Source organism: Miniopterus natalensis, chromosome 6 (genome assembly GCF_054644295.1).
Source record: "Miniopterus natalensis isolate mMinNat1 chromosome 6, mMinNat1.hap1, whole genome shotgun sequence".
Taxonomy (NCBI): domain Eukaryota; kingdom Metazoa; phylum Chordata; class Mammalia; order Chiroptera; family Miniopteridae; genus Miniopterus; species Miniopterus natalensis.
This window is the reverse complement of record NC_142086.1, coordinates 74,344,052-74,366,379: the sequence shown is the minus strand read 5'-3', so window position 1 is coordinate 74,366,379 and position 22,328 is coordinate 74,344,052. Positions and strand designations below refer to the sequence as shown.

The 22,328-nt window shown below is 40.8% G+C and overlaps 1 protein-coding gene across 5 annotated transcripts in view; it reads left to right on the top strand.

Annotated features, from left to right (window-relative positions):
• The first annotated feature begins 7,875 nt into the window (after nt 1–7,875).
• MME (membrane metalloendopeptidase) overlaps nt 7,876–22,328 on the top strand; it is an 84,129-nt gene continuing 69,676 nt past the window's right edge. The window contains exons 1-3 of one of the 5 annotated variants that reach the window (XM_016222609.2): nt 7,876–7,897; nt 13,421–13,590; nt 14,316–14,351. In XM_016222609.2, the coding sequence (XP_016078095.2) occupies nt 13,431–13,590; nt 14,316–14,351 (196 nt within the window). In that variant the 5' untranslated portion in view covers nt 7,876–7,897; nt 13,421–13,430. Of the gene's footprint in view, nt 7,898–8,736; nt 8,760–9,062; nt 9,084–9,316; nt 9,338–10,488; nt 10,618–13,420; nt 13,591–14,315; nt 14,352–22,328 lie in introns of those variants that run through there. The other 4 variants (XM_016222611.2, XM_087818368.1, XM_087818367.1 and 1 more) reach the window with 4 other exon arrangements.

The following is a 22,328-nucleotide window of genomic DNA, read 5'->3' as shown; positions in this document are numbered from 1 at the left end:
TTTATATCATTATTGATACATGTATATGTTTTTGACTGTGGACCAGTCTTTTTAAGATGACATTTCTAACTTTCTCTTTCTGCTGTACAAAAATGCAATTAACTTTTTAATACTGACCTTATATCCAATGATCATAGTACTCTCTTCTAAATACTAATAAGTTTTTAATGGATTGTTTGGGTTTTCCAGTATTGGTGACCATGCTATTTTTAAACAATAATAATTTTTCATTATTTGCTTAGTTCTTTCTTTCTTTTTTCTTTTCTCTTTCCTTCTTCCATTTCTTCCTCTCTTTTCTCCCTCCCCTTCTCTCATTATTCCTTTCTTTCTTTGTTTCTTTTCTAACTGCATCATATAGGCCCTCTAAATACAGTATTTAATGTTGAACAAAACTTATATTCCTAGCTTTTTGAGCACTTTTAAATACATTGATTATATTTAGTTTGCTAACATTTTGTTTTAGCATTTTTTGCTTTGAAACTCATGAGTGAGTTTGATCTTAATTTCTCCTTCAGATACTCCTCTGTTATTAGTATCAAGGTTGTATTAACCTCAAAAAATGAATTAGGGAATATATCTCCTTATTCTAGCCTTTAGAAAGTTTATGAGAATGGAATTGTCCATTCCTTTGATTTAATGTAGAGTTTACTTTAAAAAAAAAAGGGGGGGGGGTCTAGGCCTGTTTCTTTTTTCTCCCTTTATGGAAAGATTTGTACTGTTAGCTAGATTTATTTAATTATTATAGGATTATTTAGGATCTCTATTTCTTCTTGAATCAGTTTTTGTGATTTGTATTCTCCTAGGAATCCGTCCATTTCATCGAATTTTTAAAATATATTGGATCTAGTAGCCCATAACATTCTCATCATCTTCTAATTTCTGCTTTATCTGTGTTTTTTTCTTTTACAAATGCTTCATCACATGTGGTTGCAACCTCCTACTATTCACCTATCTCAATCTTGCCAATTTTATCTGTCTTTTCAAAGATCCAACTTTGGATTTGTTGATCTTCCTTATTACGTACTTTTCATGAGGTTATTATTTTAAGGTAATTATTTTTTTCCTTTTACTGTCTTATGATTTATTCTATTTTTTGTTTTGTTTTGTTTTTTAACTTCTTAGGTTAAATGCTCATCACATTAAATTTCAGCTTTTTCTTCTAACGCAAAATCATTTAAGGCTATAAATTTCCCTTTAGATACTTCATTTGATATTGATATGCAATATTTTTATTGCCATTCATTTGTAAGATTTTTTTTTAACTTTTGTTATGATTTCATCTTTGATTCATGTGTTATTTGTTAAAAAACAAAATTCAACTAGTATATATATATTTTTTAATCCTCACCAAAGGATATTTTTTCCGTTGTTTTTCAGAGAGAGTTGGTGGGACAGAGAGAGAGAAACATTGATGTGAGAGAGACACATTAATCGGTTGCCTCCTGCACTCTCCCTGACCTAGGCCAGGAATCAAGCTTGCAACCCAGGTATGTGGCCTTGGCTGGAATCAAACCTGGGACCCTTTAGTCCATGGGCTGGTGCTCTAACCACTGGACAAAACCTGTAGGGCTCAACTAGTAAATTTTAAACACCTTATCTGAGGTTTTGCTTTTCATGGTTTCACTTACCCACAGTCAACTGTGGTTTTGATAGGTGAAAGGGCACTCAATAAGAATAGGACCACAGTTGTTTAATGATTATTCACCTTACTAACTATAGATAAGAGATTTTCCTACAGATCCAGGAAAACTGGAGGATGTACTGCAAGAAGAAAAACAGCTGTAAAAAGATAAAAGACACGTTGGGACCCAGATGGGTCCATTACTCAGAAAAGAAAATACATTTTCAGAACAGACAAAAGGACAAAAGATGCTTTGATTTGGTTGCTATGCCTGGACCTTGACCCCCTCCAGGAGTTTGCGTCACGAATGTTGACTATTCTCTGGTCCCAGGAACTGGCGGAACTGAATTTTAACACCACTGAAAATTAACTACCTTGTTATTGGACTTCAAGATTTTGGAAGGAGACACACAGACCATGGACCTTGAAGCCATTTTCCTGCCTCTCTCTTTCCCCCTTGCATGTAGCTTTCTTCTTTATCCTTATATAATCAGCTGGTTAGTAGGAGGTGGGAGAACAGAATTTTCAGGGTGACTGGCTGCTCTCCCCATACTGCCAGCATTATTGGAATAAACGCTCATATTTAATTCAACCTTGTCTCTGCTTAACTTGCCTCAGGTAATGACAAGCAGCCTGGACCCACTGTGTTCTGTTTCAGTCTAACAACATTGAATGAAAAATTCCAGAAATAAACAATTCATTTTAAATTGAAATCATCCTGCTTAACTGATTACTCTCTTCATTGGTAAAATTTAAGTCTATTTTGTCTGATTACAATATTGGTGTACCAGCTCTCTATTGGTTAATATTTATCTGATATATTTCTTTCTATCATTTTGCTTTCAATTATTTTATAGTCTTATGTTTTAGGTGTGTCTTTTAAAGAGAAGATAGCTGGATTTTGCTTATTTGTTGTATTATAAATCTTTGTCTTTTAGCTGGAGAATTAGGTTCAGTTATATTTATTGTGATTAATATATTTGGATTTATTTCTAGCATCTTATTTTGTACTTTCTGTATATCTTTTTCCAATATTTCACTTTTTCTCTTTTCTTATCTTCCATTAGATTGTCTTTTATGTAATTCTAATTTTTTTCTCTCTGTAATATTTTACCGTGTGTACTCAGTTTCTATTCTTTTAGTGAGTACACTAGTAATTTTTGCATGTATAATTAATAAAGTCTAAAACTGATCAATATCACAATCCTCCTTTCCAATGTGGGGGATAAAGAAACTTTCCTCTACCCTTCTAGGTTCTTCCAACTTGTTTAATAATCATATCAACATGAGACAGGTTAACAAGAAAAAATAAACCAAATTTAATTATATACATATGTATGGGAACCCTACATACATGACAGAGTCAGAAACCCCACATACATGAGAAGTTCAGAGACAGAAAAGAAAAATGCGATATTGTTAAGGGAACATACATATGAGCTCTATCTCTGAGCTGCAGGCACTAAAGAATTACCTGAAACAGGGCAAGAAAGTTAGGGGTACTGAAGAGTGACCTGTCCCAGATAAGGGAAAATGCCTTACATGCTTACCTGGGGCACAACAACTGCCTGTTCCAGGTACTAGCATGTCATAGAATATAGGAGAGGGGTTGATCAGATAGTCTCTGAGGGAATTTATGGGAAACAATCTCCAGTCTGGCTCCAATTTAGCTCAAGGATCTGGCAGCAATCACGTCATAGAACAGTCTCTCCCCCACAGGTATACATGGCATTCTGAGCTAAGGATAAAGCATGATACCTTAGGGTTGTGAGGGAAGAAAGGTCATTGGCGGGACAATAGGAAGAGCACATGTTCAGTAATTAGATGTTTGCCCTGCCCTTCAAACAGGCCATAAAATGTTATCTCTGCTAATAATTCTTATTATGGGCAAGACCTCAAGTTTAAATTCTTTCAGGGAGAGGTAAAATTTTCCCATGAGTCTGCAGGGTCTCAATTGCTTTCAGCTCAAAGTAATGCCAAAGTGGCACATCTTGAGGAGACCTGTTCTGAATCCCTCTACCAACAACAGAAATAAGCACGTTAGAGTGTCTTAAACTCTAATTAATACTATCTTAACTTACACACCACCATTATCCGGTATTTTTATCCTCATACATTTTTTTTAGTTAATGTTTGTTTAGATTTACCTAAGCCATTACCATATTCTTGGCTTATCATTTCTTCTTATATATCAAATCTTCTATCTAGTATCATTTTGTTTCATAAATTCATTCTCAGGAAGTTCCTTTAGTGTGAATTAGGTGGTAATAACTCTCTCAACTTTTGGCATAGTCTAGCTGGGACCACTTCATTATGAATTTTTAACTTGGGAATTTTCAGGCCACACAATTAATACAAATCCTAACCTTACATCCTATACCAAATTATTTGAAGTCTGGCTTGACCATGAATTCACACCTTTTTGGTGTAAATGTACCTGCTTGAATCAAGGTAGAAAAAAGCAAATATATTTGTTTAAAGGAATAGGGAGGGCATGGGAATGTGGTTTCAGTTTTATTCTTTCTCTTTTCTAGTTCACTTTTTCACTACAGATGTTTCTTTTAGTGGTCTCAGCTTTATGTAGAAATCTCTGCTCTGACTTTTTACCTCACTCTGTAGTAGGCTTTGAATGAAGTCCCTGGCATTTACAAACTCTGTGAAACTGAAGTTCTAGGTTTGGTGAGGCTTCCTAAGATAGGTAGATGACCAAGAGCAGTGCCATTTTTAGCACTCAATCCTTTTTTGGATTCATGGATCCCCATATTTTTTGGCTTCTGAAGTTTTCCTTCACTTTCTTGCTGGCTCAATGGCACATTTAAAGAACCTTTAAAAAATACTTTATCAAGTGTTCGTAAGTGTTGCATACAAAGACAGCTTTTAAGAATCTACTCTACATCTTGCCAGACCAATACATTCCACGCTTAATAACTTATGCACAACAGCCAAGAGGACTATTTTTTTCCTCCATTCCTGTAACTCAAAAAACTTCATGACCTTGGACAACTCTGTAAACTTCAGTTTTTTGAGTTTCCTTACTGGGGATTCTTTACTGGAACCCTTTTAAAAAAATAATTTTTCAAACTTCCATACCCTCCTTTGGAAAGAGATTTAGCACTTTTTATAAAATCCTGAAATTTCGGTAAACTTTGGTGAGATAAAACTTCAACTGAAAGTCAGAATCTAAAAATAACTTTATGCATTTTTTTTCTTTTGCTATATACTCTAAATCCATTTTTCCCCTCTATAAAATACCCCTACCAAGAGTGAATCTTTGAGTTGCAGGGGTTTTTTGTTGTTGTTGTTTTTCTTACTCTCTTGCAACAAGTTAAAACTAACAAACAAAAATTAATTTTAGACTGTAATAAGAAATAAAAGCACTTATCTCAGCAAATATAACTCAGCCTGGGACACACAGATTCAAGTAGCAGCCTAAATTGTGCTTCTCTGAGACAAAGGCAAAGTCATCTTTGAGAGAGATTTTTCCTGCCCATAGTTCCCATTGTAATTCCTTTCATGTAAATGAGGTTTCCAGTTGTACTGTTCTGCTAGGTCTAAATCATGCAGTTTTGATTGGTTAATTGGTCTATAAATGCAAATGAGGATATTATTTGTGTAGCTCTGATTGGACAGAGCAGGTATCAGTCCATTGGTCTAAATACAAACCAGGACTTCCCTTCAGTGGTTGACTCAGGTGGTGTAAACACCAGGGCATAGCTCGGGAAGTTTAGTCTGAGGTTCTTCCTGGTATACAGAGTACTGAGGAGCCCCTGTCAGCAAATAAAATATGAATTTTATTATTCATAAAATTTCATTATTCATAAAATTTAGGCCCTCAGTTTGTTAATAATAAGAAAGGTGCAAAAGGGAGGCCAAACATTATAAACATGGCCATTTGGGCAGCTTCACCAGAAAGCTGCAATTTCACACTCCCCAGGGAACCACCAGCCATTCCCCACAGATCACTGGGGGCAGGGGGGCGCAGAACAAAGGGTAGATAGATGCATGCACTAAGTAAAGTTGGGATGACATAGGAAAGATACCTGTCAGTCAAACCTAGGAATAGAGATGATTGGCCAGAGGGGGCAGGGCTGATGCAAGCCCATGAAAATTTGGGAATACATACTCCCCTAGACAAAGGAGTTTGCTCTCTCCTCTCTGATCTTTTTGGTTTTGCTCCTGCTTTCTTGAGTTTGCTTATGTTCCATCCTCAGCCATGTATCCCTATGGGCCCCACACACAATGAACTGATGAACTGTATCTGGGAATACACACTAAGCTAGCTTAATGCTGGACTGGACAGTGCTCCAACATGCAACAGAAACTCCTGGTAACAGCTTTAATTCTAGCTTTGCTGAAGCTACAACTATACTTCTTCTGTGGCAGGACAAAGGGAAATGGGACCTTGGAAACTCAGGGGTATAATTCCACGGAAATAAAGCTTTCTGCAATATCTCATTCTCCTGTGCAAATCTCAGAAAATTTCTTTTTCTCAGGATATCGCAAGAAGCCTATTCTGACCAGCAATTGGTGGGGATGGGGAGTGCTCCCCATCAATAACAGGTTGACTATGGGGAGTCCATCTCAGCAGATAAATTCCTTCTCAGGGTTCATGTCAAATGAATTTTTCTTCTCGGTTCACAAAACTCATAACTGAGTAGTCTAAAAAGTTTTCATTAACAAATCTTTAATTTAAAAAAAATTTAAATGAGTTATCTTTGTTTTCAAATTTCAGCTCTAAGTTTAAAAGTGCTATAAATAAATCAAACTATCTTACTTTCTACTGGTAATAAGATATTACCCGAACTGCAAGGCTATATTATTACCTTCCAAAGGAACTTTTCTTGTTTCAAACTTTGGTGCAAATTAGAAAACAGAAGCTAGCTTGAAAAATTTAAATTGAAATGTTAAGACCAGGCATAGGAGCTTATGGAATTTCCTGTTGCCATGCAAATTTAGGGTTTACTCCCAAGGCATTTCCCTCCACACCAACATTCATTATTATGTGAATTAGAACAAAAGAATGCACATGGCTCCTTATGGGGGGACTGAGGCCTCCACACGTGAAAACATAAAAGGAAAGAAAAGACTTGTAACACATTATAATTCTTTGTTGATTATGTAAGGTTGAAATAACCTTTTAGTAATTTAGCTGAAGGGAAATAAAAATTAAGCACTGGAGTGTTAGAAGATGTAGTTTTTCACAGAATATATTTTAGTAAATCACCTTTCTGTGCTTCAAACATTTCTGGAAAATGAGGATAACAATAATCAGCATTTAAGTCAAAATGAACTGGGTTCAAATTCCAGTTGAGACATTTCCCAGTGGTTTTAACTTAGCCAAGCTCCTTATGGTCATTTGTGGGGTAATTACACCCATGTTTTAGGATTGCTGTGAGGATTAAGTAGTGTCTGCAACATGCTCCAAGAAAGAGTAAAGCATGGAGAGTACCTTTGAAGTCTATACATTAGATTTCTCTATATTAATCTAATTTAATGATTGTCATGACTTCATTTAATGCCTCTCCATTGTATTCCATTTATTGTATCATTAGCAAGTATGACCCCCCCCCCCCCCGCTTGCTTTTCAGCTTTCTTTTACCATGAAAAGAATGTACAATTTATCAGTGAAAAGGTCTCTCAAGCAGTGAGTCATTTTGATCTTTAAAACAGATATTGCCAAGTTTAGGAAAATCCACCTGTATTTCAGTATGAATTTCCCAAGGTGTGTGTATTTGTCTGTGTGTGTCTATGTGTCTATGCATTGGCGTTGTCAGTGGCAAGGATGGCACCAGGGGTTAGACCAGTGGAGTCAGACCAGACCTTGGTTCAGCAACCTTAGTACTTGAGTTCTGCCTAGGAAAGAACTCAGAGCCCAGACTCAAACTACAAGATGAAGAAAGTATTTTTAGAAAGTCACAGAGGTAGAAGTGAGAGGTAGAAGAAATGGCCTCAGGAAACCTGTTACGGAGACAAAAGAAGGGCCCTTGGAGCTTAGGAGAAGAGTAAGTGTAACTCGCCTGGGGGGCGGGTGGGAGAGGGGAGGGTGGAGATTTTAGGGCCTCAGGTAAGGATCTCAATAGGATATTCATCAGCCTCCCAGATGTGTCCTTTCAGGGTGTGAGCTCCACTGATTGGTCGGCTCCAGGGCGGGGTCATTATTCAACCCATCTGGTCCTAAGGTCAGCCCAGCAGTGGCAGTGGCTTCGCTTATGTGGTTCTGTTGCTTTTCTGGACCTGGATGGAGCCGAAACTCAACTGAGACCTAGATGTATTGATGTAGGTGAGACCCTTATTATCCTGGGGGCTTAAGGCTTAGGGCTATTCTCAGGCCTCCTTGTTCAGTCCCCCTCTGCGGAGGTCTAACCAAATGGGGGCGAGGTCCTTGCTTTCCCCTTTGGCTGTTTGGTTTGCACCCCGGCTTTCTGCCTTGGTGATCTCCTGCCCGCTGTCCTGGCTCTGCTCTGTCTGTCCGACTGCCTACCCCATAAGTGTTTGCAATTATACCCGATTCCAAGGAGGTGAAGGGTCAGTGTTAAAGCTACTTATATACTTAGCAGAGTAATTGAACTACAAATTAGAGAAGCAAAATCAATAAATAAATGCACAAGTAAGGAGAGGTTCAGGTCGTCTGAGCTCCTTGACACAGCTGCTTCAAGGCAGCTTTTATAAAGGAATGGCCCGTGTGCCAAAAGTATTAGCGTACCCCCTTGAGAAGGAGCCACAAGGTGCCACAGGTTTGGCTGCATTAAAATGACGGGTCCGGAGACACTACCGCTGATTTCCGCAGCCGGAGCGGGCGCGCGGCCGGCTGTCCTCCGACTCGCCTGCACCCCGGGCCCCAGGTACTCGGCACGCGGCCCGAGTCAGGAGGCGGGAGTGGAGAGTCTCATGGGTCTGACCAAGGCAAAGCCAGGGAAGGAAGAAAGGAGAGAGGAAAAGCAACGGGGCGGGGAAGGGAGGGGAGAGGGGCAGGGGAGAGAGGCAGAGGGCAGGAGGGAGAGGGAAGAGCGGGAGAGAGGGAGCCAGCTTGGACGGAGGGGGGAAGGGGCGAGCGGGAGGCAGATCCGAGGGAGGGAGCCTTCCTCAGCACTGTCAGAAGGTCTGAGGTCACGCTGTTTTCTTGAAAGCCCCAGGCTAGGTAATTCCCAGAATGTGTGCCGAAGCCCTTTTGGGAAGGATGAGGTGGGGCGCGGGTGGGGGTGGGGCGTGGGTCTGGGGTGGAAGGGGGTGTTTCCCACGCGCGCGGCGTCCACGCGTGATGTGACAGAGTCGGGGAGACCTAGCGGAAACCTTCAGGTCACCCGGGGAACTGCTCCTGTCGCCGGTCCTGCAGCGCGAGGCGGGGGTGGGGTGGCGAGAGCGCCGAGGCGCGGGGCGCGGAGATGAGCAAGTGGCGGCGCTTGACCCGGCGCGGGCGGAGCAGCAGCCCAACTTCCAGCGCGGGATCTGCCGGGAGGCCACGGTGAGTCTCTCCCGGCGCGGGTCCGAGGGGTGCCGGGGGCCCCGTCGCCCCGAGCCCGGGCGCGGAACCTCCCCCGAGTCCGGCCTCGGCTCGGCTCGGCTCGGCTCGGCGCCCGCCGCCCGGATCCCCGCAGCGCTCGGGGCGCGCCGGGTGGACGCACGGACCCACCGGCGCTCGGCCGCGCGCCGGGCCCGCGCGCGCAGCGGTCGGGATGTGCCTGCTCCGCAGCCTCCAACTTCTCCCGGACCCCGCCGGTGAGTCCCGGGAGGGCGAGCTGGCACCTGGGCGCGCGGGAGGCGGTCCGCGGGGCGCGGGAGCCGGGCTGGGGGCGGCCGGCGCCGACGGGACGGGCGGGGCGGGCGGAGCCGGCCGGGGCGGCCGCTGCCCTCGAGGCGCGCGGGGCGGGTGCCGGCTGAGCCCGCGCGGCCCCGCGCCCCGCACCCACGGCGAGCGCTGGGAGGCGTGCCCGGGAAGGAGTCGCCCTGGGACCTGGCGGGAGAGAGAGGGGCCCGGAGGGCGATCCGGGGGAGGGCTCGCGCGCAGCTGGCGACTCCTCGGGCTCAGCCCAGAGATCCCAGCGGCGCCGCCGGGGAGTCGCGCCACCGGTGCCCGGACCCGCGCTGCCTACTCGCGGCGCCGCCGGCTTGGGGGCTGGGAACTTGCCGTTCCGCTCTGCACAGATTTTTTTTTTTTAATATTAATTTTTTTAAAGCAAGGTTTGTTTTCATTTTGATTTCTGTCGAATATTCTCATTGGCAACTCACTTTTCTGTTTTTCACTTTTCCTAACCTGAAGATCTTTTCATCTTCTCACCTCCTCGTCTTGTAGAAGCGTAGTTTCCTATTATGTAATTTATGTGGTTATAGTACTTCACCCCGCTAGGGTTGGGGGGGGCAGGTCTTTTGTAGGTGAAAGTTTCCTTACTCAGTCGGCCTCCATCTATTTGTATTATTTGAAAATAAGGGTGATGGCAACCTCACCTTCCTCCACCCACCCGGTGAAGCCTGGCCCTCCCCCGACTCTGATGCAGAGGGGTGATTTTATTAAACTGGACAGGACTCCGGGCGCGCGGCGCGGGCGTTTGGGGACCGCGGGCAGGTCCGCCCGGGGGCCCGTCGCTCCCTCCCGGGCCGCTGCGGCCGGGCTGAGCCCTCGGAAAACTCCCGGGCCCGGGGTCCTGGGCTCCGCGCAGTGATTTTCGTTGTCGGGCTGATGGGAGCCAAGTGGCTGGGACCGTGTGTCCAGAACTCTATTCTGGGCCCCGCCAACACCTACCAATTACTGTCCGGGAAAAACAAGGCGATAATTTCTCTTGAGCACCTGCTTCCTAGGCTTCTGAAGCTATCATCTACCTGTCCAGCTTCCTGTGCCTCAGTTTCCATCATATAAACTGTAATTGCAGGGCGTGCCCTCGGGCGCCTGCGGAAATGTTAATGTGATGGGCTGTGAAGACGAAAATTGCTTTGGTTTATGGACTGCCTCCTAGCAGACCACCTGTGCTCTAAGTTCTTTGATTTGACTGGGTGATAAAGTGGTATGTATTCTTGACTGGGATAAGCTCTGCTGCTTTATATCACTTTTGAAATTCAGCTACTACTTAAGCAAAATAATCGTTTATTCTTTGGGCGATGTTTTCAAGCTGGTTTTTGAGTTAGATCTGTGTAATTCTCTAGTCTCTCCTTCTGCGGAAGTGTCTACTTTTTTTGTTTACACTTTCTAAGATAGCTCTAGTTAAGGTGAAATATGTTTGGGCTTATCTTGCTTTATTTTGGGACTACAAGAACCAACTATACATACATATATATGTATATATATATAGTGTTCTTTTGTGTATTGCTCTCCTTTCCAAACCCTCTCTCAAATGCTGTTGGATGCGGTGGAGTCGGATATTCAAGAATCTGGGAGTTGGTGATATCTTTCATTCTGGGGTTCAAGATTCTGACCCCTATTTCTTTAGAAGAAGATATTGCATCCACCACCAGAACTAACTGGAAATGAGTAAGAAAGCTGATTAAGAGGTTAAACTTGCATCATTTCTGCTTTTGCTCAGTGGTGGTTAAAAGTGCTACTTAGGAACAAAAGGTTGAAATTTGCAGAGGGCTTACAAGAAGATGGAGAGTTTGCAGGGGATACAAAGCTGATATTCTTTTGACATAGGCAAAAGGACTAGACAGCTTCAGTGGCTGCCTTTGATTTCCCAGAACAATTTCTGCTGCTTTAGATGCAGCACCATGAAGAACCCAGAAGTTTTCCTGCAGAAGCCCAGTGGTGCTAAAGAGCACCTTTAATTTAACCCCCTGGCGGCCCTGGTTCTTGGCACTAAGTTTTACTGGAGAAACTGATTGTTGTTTCAAAGAACGAAAGAGAGCAGTGGATCGTATTATATACCAGGACACTGTTTCTTTAGGTTGTCTTCTGAAATATCATTAGAGCAGGGGGAGAAGTACTCAAGAGAGGGAAATATTTGTGCAAATGTGATTAACATTCAGATGTTCTTTAGGTCGGCCTCTCCTCATCCTGGGAGAACTGGCAAAATGATTCTTTTTGTTGTTTATCTCTGGGTATGGTGTCCAAGTGTTAAATTTGGTCCCGTCTTTTCCCCCCTAACCACCCCTATTAAAAGGATGGGACTACTATGAATGCGATTCCATATCATAACCCCAGGGGCTGTAGAATAAGCTAGCATGGGTTATATAACCATTAAGGAAAACATTTTAACATTCAGGTACATTACATTCCACTTTTATTGAGCAGGCATGGTTTTCATGGTCTAATAAAATATTTTTATTTGAAAGTCTGTCCTTGGTTATAGCCTCATGTAATCAAGGGGACAGCATGCTTAAGACTTTGTATCCAGAACTTTAAAGTCCAGTTGTGCTTCACTTATTAATAATTCACCAAAGAGATTAAATTTCTAGTAATCTACTGGATCTCCCAGGCCACCCTTCAAATGTAGGCTCTGTTTCTACTTTATCCTGTGCCTCGGTTTCCACAAAACACACCCTCAAGGAGCTGTGTGTGTTCAGCAAAGATCTTTAGCTGTAAGAGCAATTCTGAGCAGTCACTTCATTTACGAACTAAATTATACACTTAATTTGTATCAAGCTATAAAAAGCTAATCTGTTAGTTTACAATGCTCTTTTAACTACAGCCCTGCAGAAAAACTGAAGTTGTCTGGGCTTTGGTAGATGACCCATAGAGAATCAATAGGCTTCTAAAAGAAACATAATGAAATTTGATTTTTAGTCTTATATCCCTTAAATTTCCCCTCTGAACTTATGCAGTATGATTTAAAATAGCTTTTATTGTATGATGATACAATTTTATATCAAACAATGACCAAATGTGTTTTTTATAAAGAACATTTACATAGCCTTGGATGGATTACCTGACTTCTGTGCCTCAGTGTCCTACGGTATAGGATTAGACTATGAATATCCATCTCACAAAGATTAAATGAATTACTACACGTAAAGCATGAAGAATTATGACTGACACATGGAAAGTTCTCAAATGTCAGCTATTATTAGTAGAAGTATTAATATTAATTTAAATACAAGTTCAATAAACATCTTAACCATTGTTACCCTTACCTACAAGGTAGAAATTTTAAAATCATGTTTTTCTCTTCTTCAGTTGCGCAAAGAGATTATGGTTAATAACTTTCGTTTATGGAGGTAAACCACACTGACTTTTGGTCCAGTGAGTAACCATTTTCAGAATGTTGTCTAACCAGTTAATAGATGTCCATATCAGCAATAGTCATAATTTTGAACTGTAAAATCAAAAGTTTTTAAGACTAAAAGTAAACTATCACGGGTGTTTATTTATTTTTATCTGTACTCCTATTTCAAGTTATTGCTTAGTCAAAACCTCAAAATGTTAGTCATTTATTTCTGAGCTTATGAAGGAAGTCACTGGAACAAGATATAAAATTCACCTTTGACATTGTCCAAAGTTCAGAAGGGTGGTTTAAAACTTTCCTTAATGACAGTTCAGCAACTATTTGCTTTTGAATTGCTGAAGGAATCCTATGTGAGTATGTAACTGCATCTCCTTGTCTAATTTTGCTTAGATCTTTTGTGAATATATATAAGAAAAAGAACCAAAAGGTTGTCACAGGGACCTATCCAATTCATCTGGCTTTATATTCTTTGCTGTGAGAATCAAAATTTTGACTTTCAACCAAAAACTTTTATTTCTTATTTAAAATAAGTTAACCTTTACTTTATTCAGCCACATAAGACTTTGGGAATAATGTATATGTATTTCCTTCTCTTTTTATCATTTTATTAATTTGCTATTAGTATTTAAATTCTTTTTTTGATTTTTTGCAGATTTTAGGTAATGGGTAGATCAGAAAGTCAGATGGATATAACTGACATCAGCACTCCAAAGCCAAAGAAGAGACAGCAATGGACGTCCCTGGAGATCAGCCTCTCTGTCCTGGTTCTGCTCCTGACTGTCATCGCTGTGACGATGATAGCGCTCTACGCCACCTATGACGGTGAGTTGCTCCCACGGCCCTGTACACACAAGCGCAGAAGAGAGTGAAGTCTTCTCACGCTTTCCCCACCCGTTAAGGGGAAAGACAGTTACATTAGAGATAATGCTATAAAGATTCATTTATAAAGTATAATATCAATATGTCAAAACAATTGACTTTGACTAAAGTACAGTGTCCTTTATGTTTGAGCTAAATTATTAATTGCCAAGTATATTTAATGCACTCGTGTTTACTTCATGAGGATTCTACTCTGTAATTGTATTTGATTAAAGTACACACAGTTTTGTGGCCAACTTCAATTAGTCAATTTTGTTGTGTCATTGAAATTCTAAAGGGCTTCACGGGAATTTAAGAGGTCTAATGTGAGTCTTAGAAGTGTTTCACAATAAGAATTGGAAAAGATTGGTTTCTGAATGGCAAAAGAACATGATTACCAGACTAAAACAATTGATTGTTTCCCTTTAAAATACCTAGAGCTAAGTGGGTAGAGATGATGTAATAAATACATTTTTATTCATAATGGAAATTTTAAATTTAGGGTTTTCCCACTTTATTCCTCCATTTAAAAAAAACAACCAACTACTAACTATGATATGTGTATTCAGGTTTAGTTTTTGCTTTACAGAATTGATTATTTAGTTGGCAGTTTTTAGAAGAACAAAAGATAGGGAGAAATAAGAAAACCTGTATTGCAAATACTTATGTATATACTGTCCTTTTTCTAGATGGTATTTGCAAGACATCAGACTGCATAAAATCAGGTAAGAAGACAGCTTTTAAATGTAATAGTTTTATAATTAATATATAACATTTAAAAATCAAATGCTAATAAATATATTTCTAAATTTGCTTTGTTTATGATTTTATTCATTATAGATCACTTATTTATAGTCAAGAAAAATAAAAATGTATTTAAATAGTAGAATAATTAACTTGTTCATTCTAAAAAAGAACTGACTCTTTTCAGCCCTGGAGTATATGGTAGGGTGATAGAAAACTAATTATATCGCTAGCTTTATGGAGCTTGCCATGTAGTTGGAGAAAGAAAATTAACATGTATGAAATGGTGAACATCATATCATTAAGTATTCAATTTCTCCATGCAAATTGTGTGAGGGGTAAGAAATAAGAAGGGGTGCCATGTAGTCATTTAAGCTACGTGGAGAAGTTGAGATTTGGCAGGGGCCTTGATGCGGGGTTGGGATTTGGAAGTGGAGATACAGAAAAGGGAATTCCCAGCAAGAAGGACCAGCAGGAAGAAATTGTATTGTTAGGAAGCGGTGAGCATGTAGACACGGTAGAGAAGGGCATATTACTGAGAGCTTTGGAAATCTGTTTAGCTTTGATGTTGTAATGGAGACATGGATATTTTCTTGAACAAGTCACTTGATAAGACAAAAGTTGAAAGATGATTCTGGGAATGCTAAGCTGAGTAGATTAAGTGAGAAGTGAGGAGCCAGGAAGGGTGGCCGGGTAGGGGCTGTCGCTGTAATTCAGGTGTGATTGGGGAGGGATGACACAGCTGTGGGCCAGCATGAAGGGAGAATTGGCTGGCTTGCCTTGCTAAATGAAGGGCATGAATAATTTGGAAATGACACCAAGTTTTAAAACCTAAGGGACTCAGGAGAATGGTGTCAGTGCACATGGCAGTAGGAAGTCAGGAGGTAAGTTTATTGTAGGGAGGGATGTGATTAATATGGATTTGGACGTGATGGGTCTAAGCTGGGGAGCATCCAGTGGGGATGGACCTCGGAAAGGCAGAGATGGAGGGTTAGAGAATCCCCCACGGGGCGGACTTAGGATCCGTCCGCCCAGGGGCCATAGCCGAGCGTTGGGAGTTGTTGAGTTCCCAAAAGCAGAAGAGGTGTAGTGGCTGAACTTCAGAGGACATCGGACATCAAAAATTAGAGTAGAAGGAAAAGTCAGAGAAGTATGAGGAGCTGCAGGAGTCACGCCCTTTGGAGTGTGGTCAAAAAAGAGCATTTCGACGAGAAGAAAGGCGTAGCTGAGCAGGGCACCCTGGATGGAGACACCATATTTAACGCCCTTTGACGAGATTCTGAACTTCCTTCCAGGAAATAACCTGTTCCAAATGAGTGTCAACCATATGTTGTGGGATATTCTTATCCGGTTTCTGTTAGTCACTGACCTTTGCAAAGTAATAACAGGACAATATCTTGGGATTAAAGGTTGTAGTCTGATATCCCGAATATGTGCTCCTTTGCATTACTGTGTGGCTTTTTGATTTGTTGGTATCATTATTTATTTATTTTGCTCTGGATCTTAAGTGCACCAGCCCCACATACACCTGAGGCATGATGTGAGCAGCTTGAAGGAGACCTGACTGGGAGAAAACACAGCAACAGGCACTTTCCCATCCATGGGCTTCTCCTAGAACCAGAAGTTCCTTTTCCCTCTGGGGAAATGGTTGTACAGGTGCCTTGGCTGAGAGATATTCAGGGTCCCTGTGCCAGAGTTGACATGTGCCCAAGTTGTCAAAGCTACCATTTGCTCTCTCCCCAAAGCCTCCCCCTCCTCTCCCTCTACCAGCTGCCCTGTTATATGCTCATGCCATCCTGTTTTGAGAAACTTGCACTTAGACATTGACCTCTAATTAGCTCCAAGTTTCTCAGTCCTTAATACACCTCACTTGTCTCTTAAGTCTCTTTCACACAGTCTCTTTTCTTCTCCTACACACTCTTTTTTCTCTGTCTCTCTCTTTCTTTTTTCTTTCATTTTGTTTTTGAAGAATTAGGATCCTTTGATTAGTAGATAGGCATAGAGGTCCCGGCAGTTTTCTCCAGTGGTACCCACCCCAGTGAGCAAAGTGATATTTGAAATCTGGAATCTTAGATGTGGCTTAATGTTTAGAGGTATGGCGTTGGGCTTTTTTAAAAATAGTGTTTGGCAAGTCTCAACTCATTAAAATGTATTTAACCTGTATCTTTTCATTGTAGCTTGGAAATCATACCAAATGTAAAACACCTCATAGAACTGTGTCTTGGCAGAGAAATGTACACAATAGAAATAGCTTCGGTGGTAAACAAGGTTGCTGAGTAGCTTTGTGGGGGTTTTTTTTGTGTGTTTTTTTTCATTCTGCTCTCTTGGTTCACAATCTGTTAGAATACTTTCATATTCATAGTTATTCTTCCTGGGTGGAAAAAAAAATGAAGTTCAAATTCACCCTTGTGGGTACAATTTTCACACCCATGTGCACACACTCAGTCCTCTGCTGGTTAAGAAGTCTTTTCTGCCATAGATAATACAAGCATTGCTTTAAAAGTTGCTGCAAATTAAGAAAACTCTAGGGGAAATCTTGAACAGAAAAATAGTAACCAAGAAAGGGAGAGAATGAGAAGAGTGGAGTGGATGGAAAAGAAAAGGAAGATGGAAAAAAATGTTGAAAAACACATAAAGTCCCCTACTAGCAATTCTATGAATTACTTTAAAGGGATGGGAAAATTCAAACCAGAGTGCAGAAAGTCTTGAGAATTGAAAAATTAAGTATTGATACTCACGGTGCTTACTTTAAGTGGACGTTGATTCTAAGTTAAGTCTCCCAGTGGAAGGGAATATCATAAGTGCACTTCTCTCTTTGATCCTTTGATGTCAAGGGGTCATACTAAGGCAAAAATAAAATATTGTAGAAGGCTGTGGGTCACCTTGAAATCTGTTTGGCATTAGGTACTTAAATCTGAGCATCTATGAGTTTAAAGATTCATAATATACATAAAATGATGTTTATAATAAACACTTGAAATGAACTTGTCTATATATGAAATGCAGCAGTGTGAAAGATTACACCAGACCTAAAATCAAACAAACTACTCAACAAATAACAAGTTAGGGCAGTGCTTAAAACCCTACTATTAAAGTGTGAGTAATGTTATTCATCTCTTATTTACCCTATAAGATTGTCAAAAACATGGAATTATGGAGCTTGTATGTGATATCTCAAAATTCTCTGTATAAATATAAATCCTGCAAACACTCCCATTGCATGGCAACCTTACTAACTCAGAAGATTTCAAGGAATCCCATGCTTTCCATCAGGGGTTCTCAGCTTCATCACTGTTGACATTTGGGGCTGGATAAGTCTTGGTTGGGGGGAGGCCGCTCTCCTGTGTACATTACAGGATGTTTAGCAGTGTCCCTGGATTGTATCCATTAAATGCCCAGTAAATCCCCCCACTCCCCGGTTGTGAAAATCAGAAATGTCTCCAGACATTGCCAAATGTCCCCTGGGCAGCATAATCCCCTTGGGTTGGAGACCACTGGCTTAAGTGATCTCCAGAGTTCATCCAGAGCTTTTCCAGTGGTGGTAGGCAGAATAATGCCTGTCTAAGGGTGTCCTCTTCCTTTCCCTGGATCCTGTAAATATGTTACCTTATATGGCCAAGGGAACTTTGCAGATGTGATTAAGGACCTTGAAATGCGGAGATTATCCAGAATTATCTGGATTTCATTATGTAGTTTCAGGGTTCGTATGAAGGATAAGGGAACAGGAGGGCCAGAATAAACAAGGGAGATGTGAAACAAGCAGAGGCTGCAGGAAGTGAAGCCACAAACCAAGGAGATGTAGCCTCTAGAAGCTGGAAAGGGAAAGCAACGGTTCTCCTCTAGAGCATCCAGAGGGAAGGCAGCCCTGCCAGCCCTTTCTAGACTTCTGACCTTCAGAACTATAAGATAATAAAGTTGTGCTATTTTAAGTCACTAAGTTTATGATAATTTGTTATAGCAGCAATAGAGAACTAATAATACTCCTTCCATAGTTCCTTTATTTTAAGACTATCTTTGAAGAATTAAAACACACACTCACATTTTTTTAAATTTCTCTCTATTGTTGAAAGTATTACAGATGACCCCCTTCTCCCCCCCAATGACTCCCTTCACTTCCCCCCCACTTCCCCCCCCCCCCAGGCCTACCACAATTTTGTGTCCATGGGTTATGCATATATGCATATAAGTTCCTTGGTTAATCTCTTCCCACCCTCCCTCCCCCCACATACATTGTTTTTTACCAAACTGCTATTTTATTACTAAATTGAGTAATGTAATGTACAGGTATAAGGAAGCAACGTTAACTGAATTAATAGAGGAGCATAATAATAGGATGCAGGGGAACAATACCAGAATAAGAGAGTGTAATAAAATAAAAACAGAAGATAATGAAATGGGGTAATAATAGCTGGCACTGAATGTTTATGTGCCTGGCACTGTTGTAAGCAGTTAACATGTAGCAACACATTTGACCCTCATAATGACCCTGTGAGGCAGGTTCCACTACCCTTCCTTTTCTGCAAAGGAAAAAACTCGGTTAGGGCTCCAGCCCGGGAGGCAGCCTGGCTCCAGGGCCTGTATTCCCGGCCACTTCTCCATGTTGCCTCTAAGGAAACTAAAATCTGTCCAACTTTTAATACCCTACGCCTGTGCATACAGGAGGTGAGAGCAGAGTGCCTCCCCCGCTGCTAAGAGATGAAAGAGCGCTCCCAGAGAGAGGAGATGTTTCAGTCTAGCCTGAGGAGAGTATCTCTTAGACTCGGAAACCAGCTACTTTGCTAAAAACCATGAGCGGCTTCGTCAGTGATTTTAGTACATCAGATACAACGTACAATTGAAGGCTCTAAAGAAGCAAATATTAGCAGTGTGGTCCTAAAGTCTCTGGGACAGAGACGCCAAGACACATGAGCAGTGCAATTCACAGGACAGAACCAGGCCACCTGCAGAGTTGTGCAAGATGTACACCGAGAGACGGCTCACGGAGCGTCAGGACCTGCATGAAACCTCAGGACTGTCCATTGCCTTTAGTGCTCTACTAACCAAGCAGACTTTTGATGAGCACTTAATTATTAATACAAGGAAAGGAGGCATGGTGTTCGCCTGAAATGCACATTCAACATGACGACTATAGTCACATTCTGACATCACTTTTGTGTGGTTTGAGCTGTGATCTTGAAACTAAATGGAACTTCCAAGTATCTGGTCATTTCTGCAAGGGCCAGATCCTGGTCATCCCCTAGGCAAAGTATCTTGGCCTTTTCTAGACAGAAACAGGGAATCTCTTCCTTCCAGTGGGCCATGGTCTCCCCTTTGTTGCCTATTAACAGCCCAAAAACCTCCATAAAGAAAACTGGTACAAGTAAATAAGTATGCAGGCCGACTCCTGAGAGCTGCTAGCCGAGTTACAACCATTCACAGTAGGAGATGAGGTTAATTTATTACGCAATTAAGTTTGAAAAAAAATCCTCAGGCAGTAGGAACGCAGCAGGTATCTTAGTGGAAAGACCGCTGAAGCACACCTTTGTTCATTTGTATGTGGTACGTGGCAGTTTGCTTTGGGTGACTTCCCTAACACCATTCTTCTGACAATTGTGTAGCAATATTGACTTTAAAAATTCTCCAGTCAAAATTAGCATCTGCCAATCAAACTCTTTCCAAGAAAGAGAGCCAATTATGTGATAAATACACACACATATATTTTTCATACCGTCTGGGTGGTCTTTAAGCAGTAGTATAACATCATTTCTTAAATTCTTGGTCAAGGAATGGAAAACATAGATAAGTTGAATTAAGTGGTTAAAAGGAAAGAAAATTAACAATTCCTTTTTAAGTTTATTTGGAATCCTAAGGTTTGTTTTACAGCTGCAAAAATTACCTATACTTAAAAGGGAGTGGATATAAACTGGAGTTTACTGGGTGAGGACCCCAACTTGACTCAACATTTTAGAGGGAGAGACATGGGAAGTCCCCTCTGTAGCTGAAGGGTCTTGCTTTGTCCTGTTTACCATCAAATCCAAGGTGCTTCTCAATAAGCCTTTGATATAATATGAAGCTCAAGGTGATAGCATTTTTTAGATTATTTAAGGGAAGTTGAACAGCAGGGATTTAAAAACATCGTAAGGGGAAAGTCATACAGCCTTAAAATACTAAAAAGTTTTATTCTCTGAGGCTGTTTGGAAAAGGAGATACAGGGAGCAGAGGGTAAGGTAGGGAGAAGGGATGGGGTAAATTTTGATCCTATTTCTGAGTGACTGAAAACTGGAATAAATTCTTTCTGTTCAAACCCCCCTAACCCTGTATACCCACTAAAAGGGCTGTCGCCAAAAAAGATAGACAATACCAAGTGTTAGTGAGGATGTGGAGACACTGGAGCCATCATATATTGTTGGTGGAATGTAAAATATTTCACTACATCCCAGTTCAAAGTATAAAAACCATTTTGGAAAACAGTTTGACAATTTTTACGAAAATTGAGCATATGCTTTCCATACAACCTAGCAGTTCCAGTCGTAAGTGTTTACCTAAGAGAAATGAAAACACATGTCCTTACAGGATGTTTATGTCATTGTCCATTGCAGCAGCATTCATAATAGCCAAAAGATAGAAACTACTCTGGTGCCTCTCAACAGGTGAGTAAACAAAATGTGGTACAGCTATAAAAAGGAATGCCACACAGCAATAAAAAGGAACAAACTATGACACATGCAGCAATGCAGATGAACCTCAAAAACATTATGCTAAGTGAAATAATCCAGACACAAAAGAATGCATATTATGCAATTCTATTTATGTGAAATTTCCAGAAAAGGCAGTATTGTAGAGGCAGAAAGCAGAATAGCTGTTTCTCGGAGCTGAGGGTGGAGCAGCGATGGCTGCAAACAGGCACAAGGGAACTTTCTGGGGTGATAGGAGTATTCTAAAATTGGATTATGGTGATGGTTGCACAACTCTATAATTTTATTAAAATTATTGGGTTAATTTATGTTATGCAAATTATAACTCAGTGAGATGGTTAAAAAACACTCATCCCTTTTTTGCATTTCTAATGCTATTTATGAGCAATTATTTTATATTTTGATCTTATCCTTGCTATTAAATGTTGAGTCCATTGATTCCCAGTTTTACAATTAAAAATCAGTATGTGTACTTTTCAATGTCTGCAGAATCTTTACTGAATAACTTAACTTAGTCTTCTTGATTTGAGTGAGTACTTATTATTTGATTATATTAGAATTGCATTATTGAAAAATCTATGGAAAAATAGTAGATAACTAGCAAGTTAAAATTATTTCAGAATTAGACATTGGAAGCATTGTTTGCATGCCCTGGGGTGTCCCTTTCAGAAGTCAGAGCTGAATGTGGGACAGTAGGGCCAGGTCAGGCTACCCGCTCTCCCCGAGAACCCTTACCAGGGATAACCCTGCTTCTGGAAAAATGTCTTGGTTTTTCATATGGGTCCTGTGAAATGCCCTTTTCACCTCAACTGCTAGTAAGTCAAGAGTGGAATTTGTTTTTAACCTGTCATTTTGAGACCTCTTCGTATACATTTGATTCACTGTCATCGCTCCTGTCCTTTTTTTTCCTGTCTGATGTGCACCAGCTAGTTTATTTTATGTATTCCTGTAAGGCCACTTTCAATGCTTTTACGAGCAATGTATGCTAATAGTTAGATGAGTAGAATATAGACAAGTTCCTGCAATAGACCTGTGCAGGAAGGCTGTTAAATAGTAAACTTTATTTGAAAGAGATGCAAATGTTATGAATAATTAAGGCACGATCTTTTGAAAGGTTACTGCTTCTTTTTCCACTAAGCCAACTTAGCACGGGAGAGCTAAGATGTCAGTTTTGGCCACCTCCTGTGTTTGTTAGTATGTGATCTTAATTAAGTCAATTTAGCTTTCTGCATTTCATTTGCCTTATCTTCAAAATTGGAATTAAAAGTATCCATTTTATAGAGA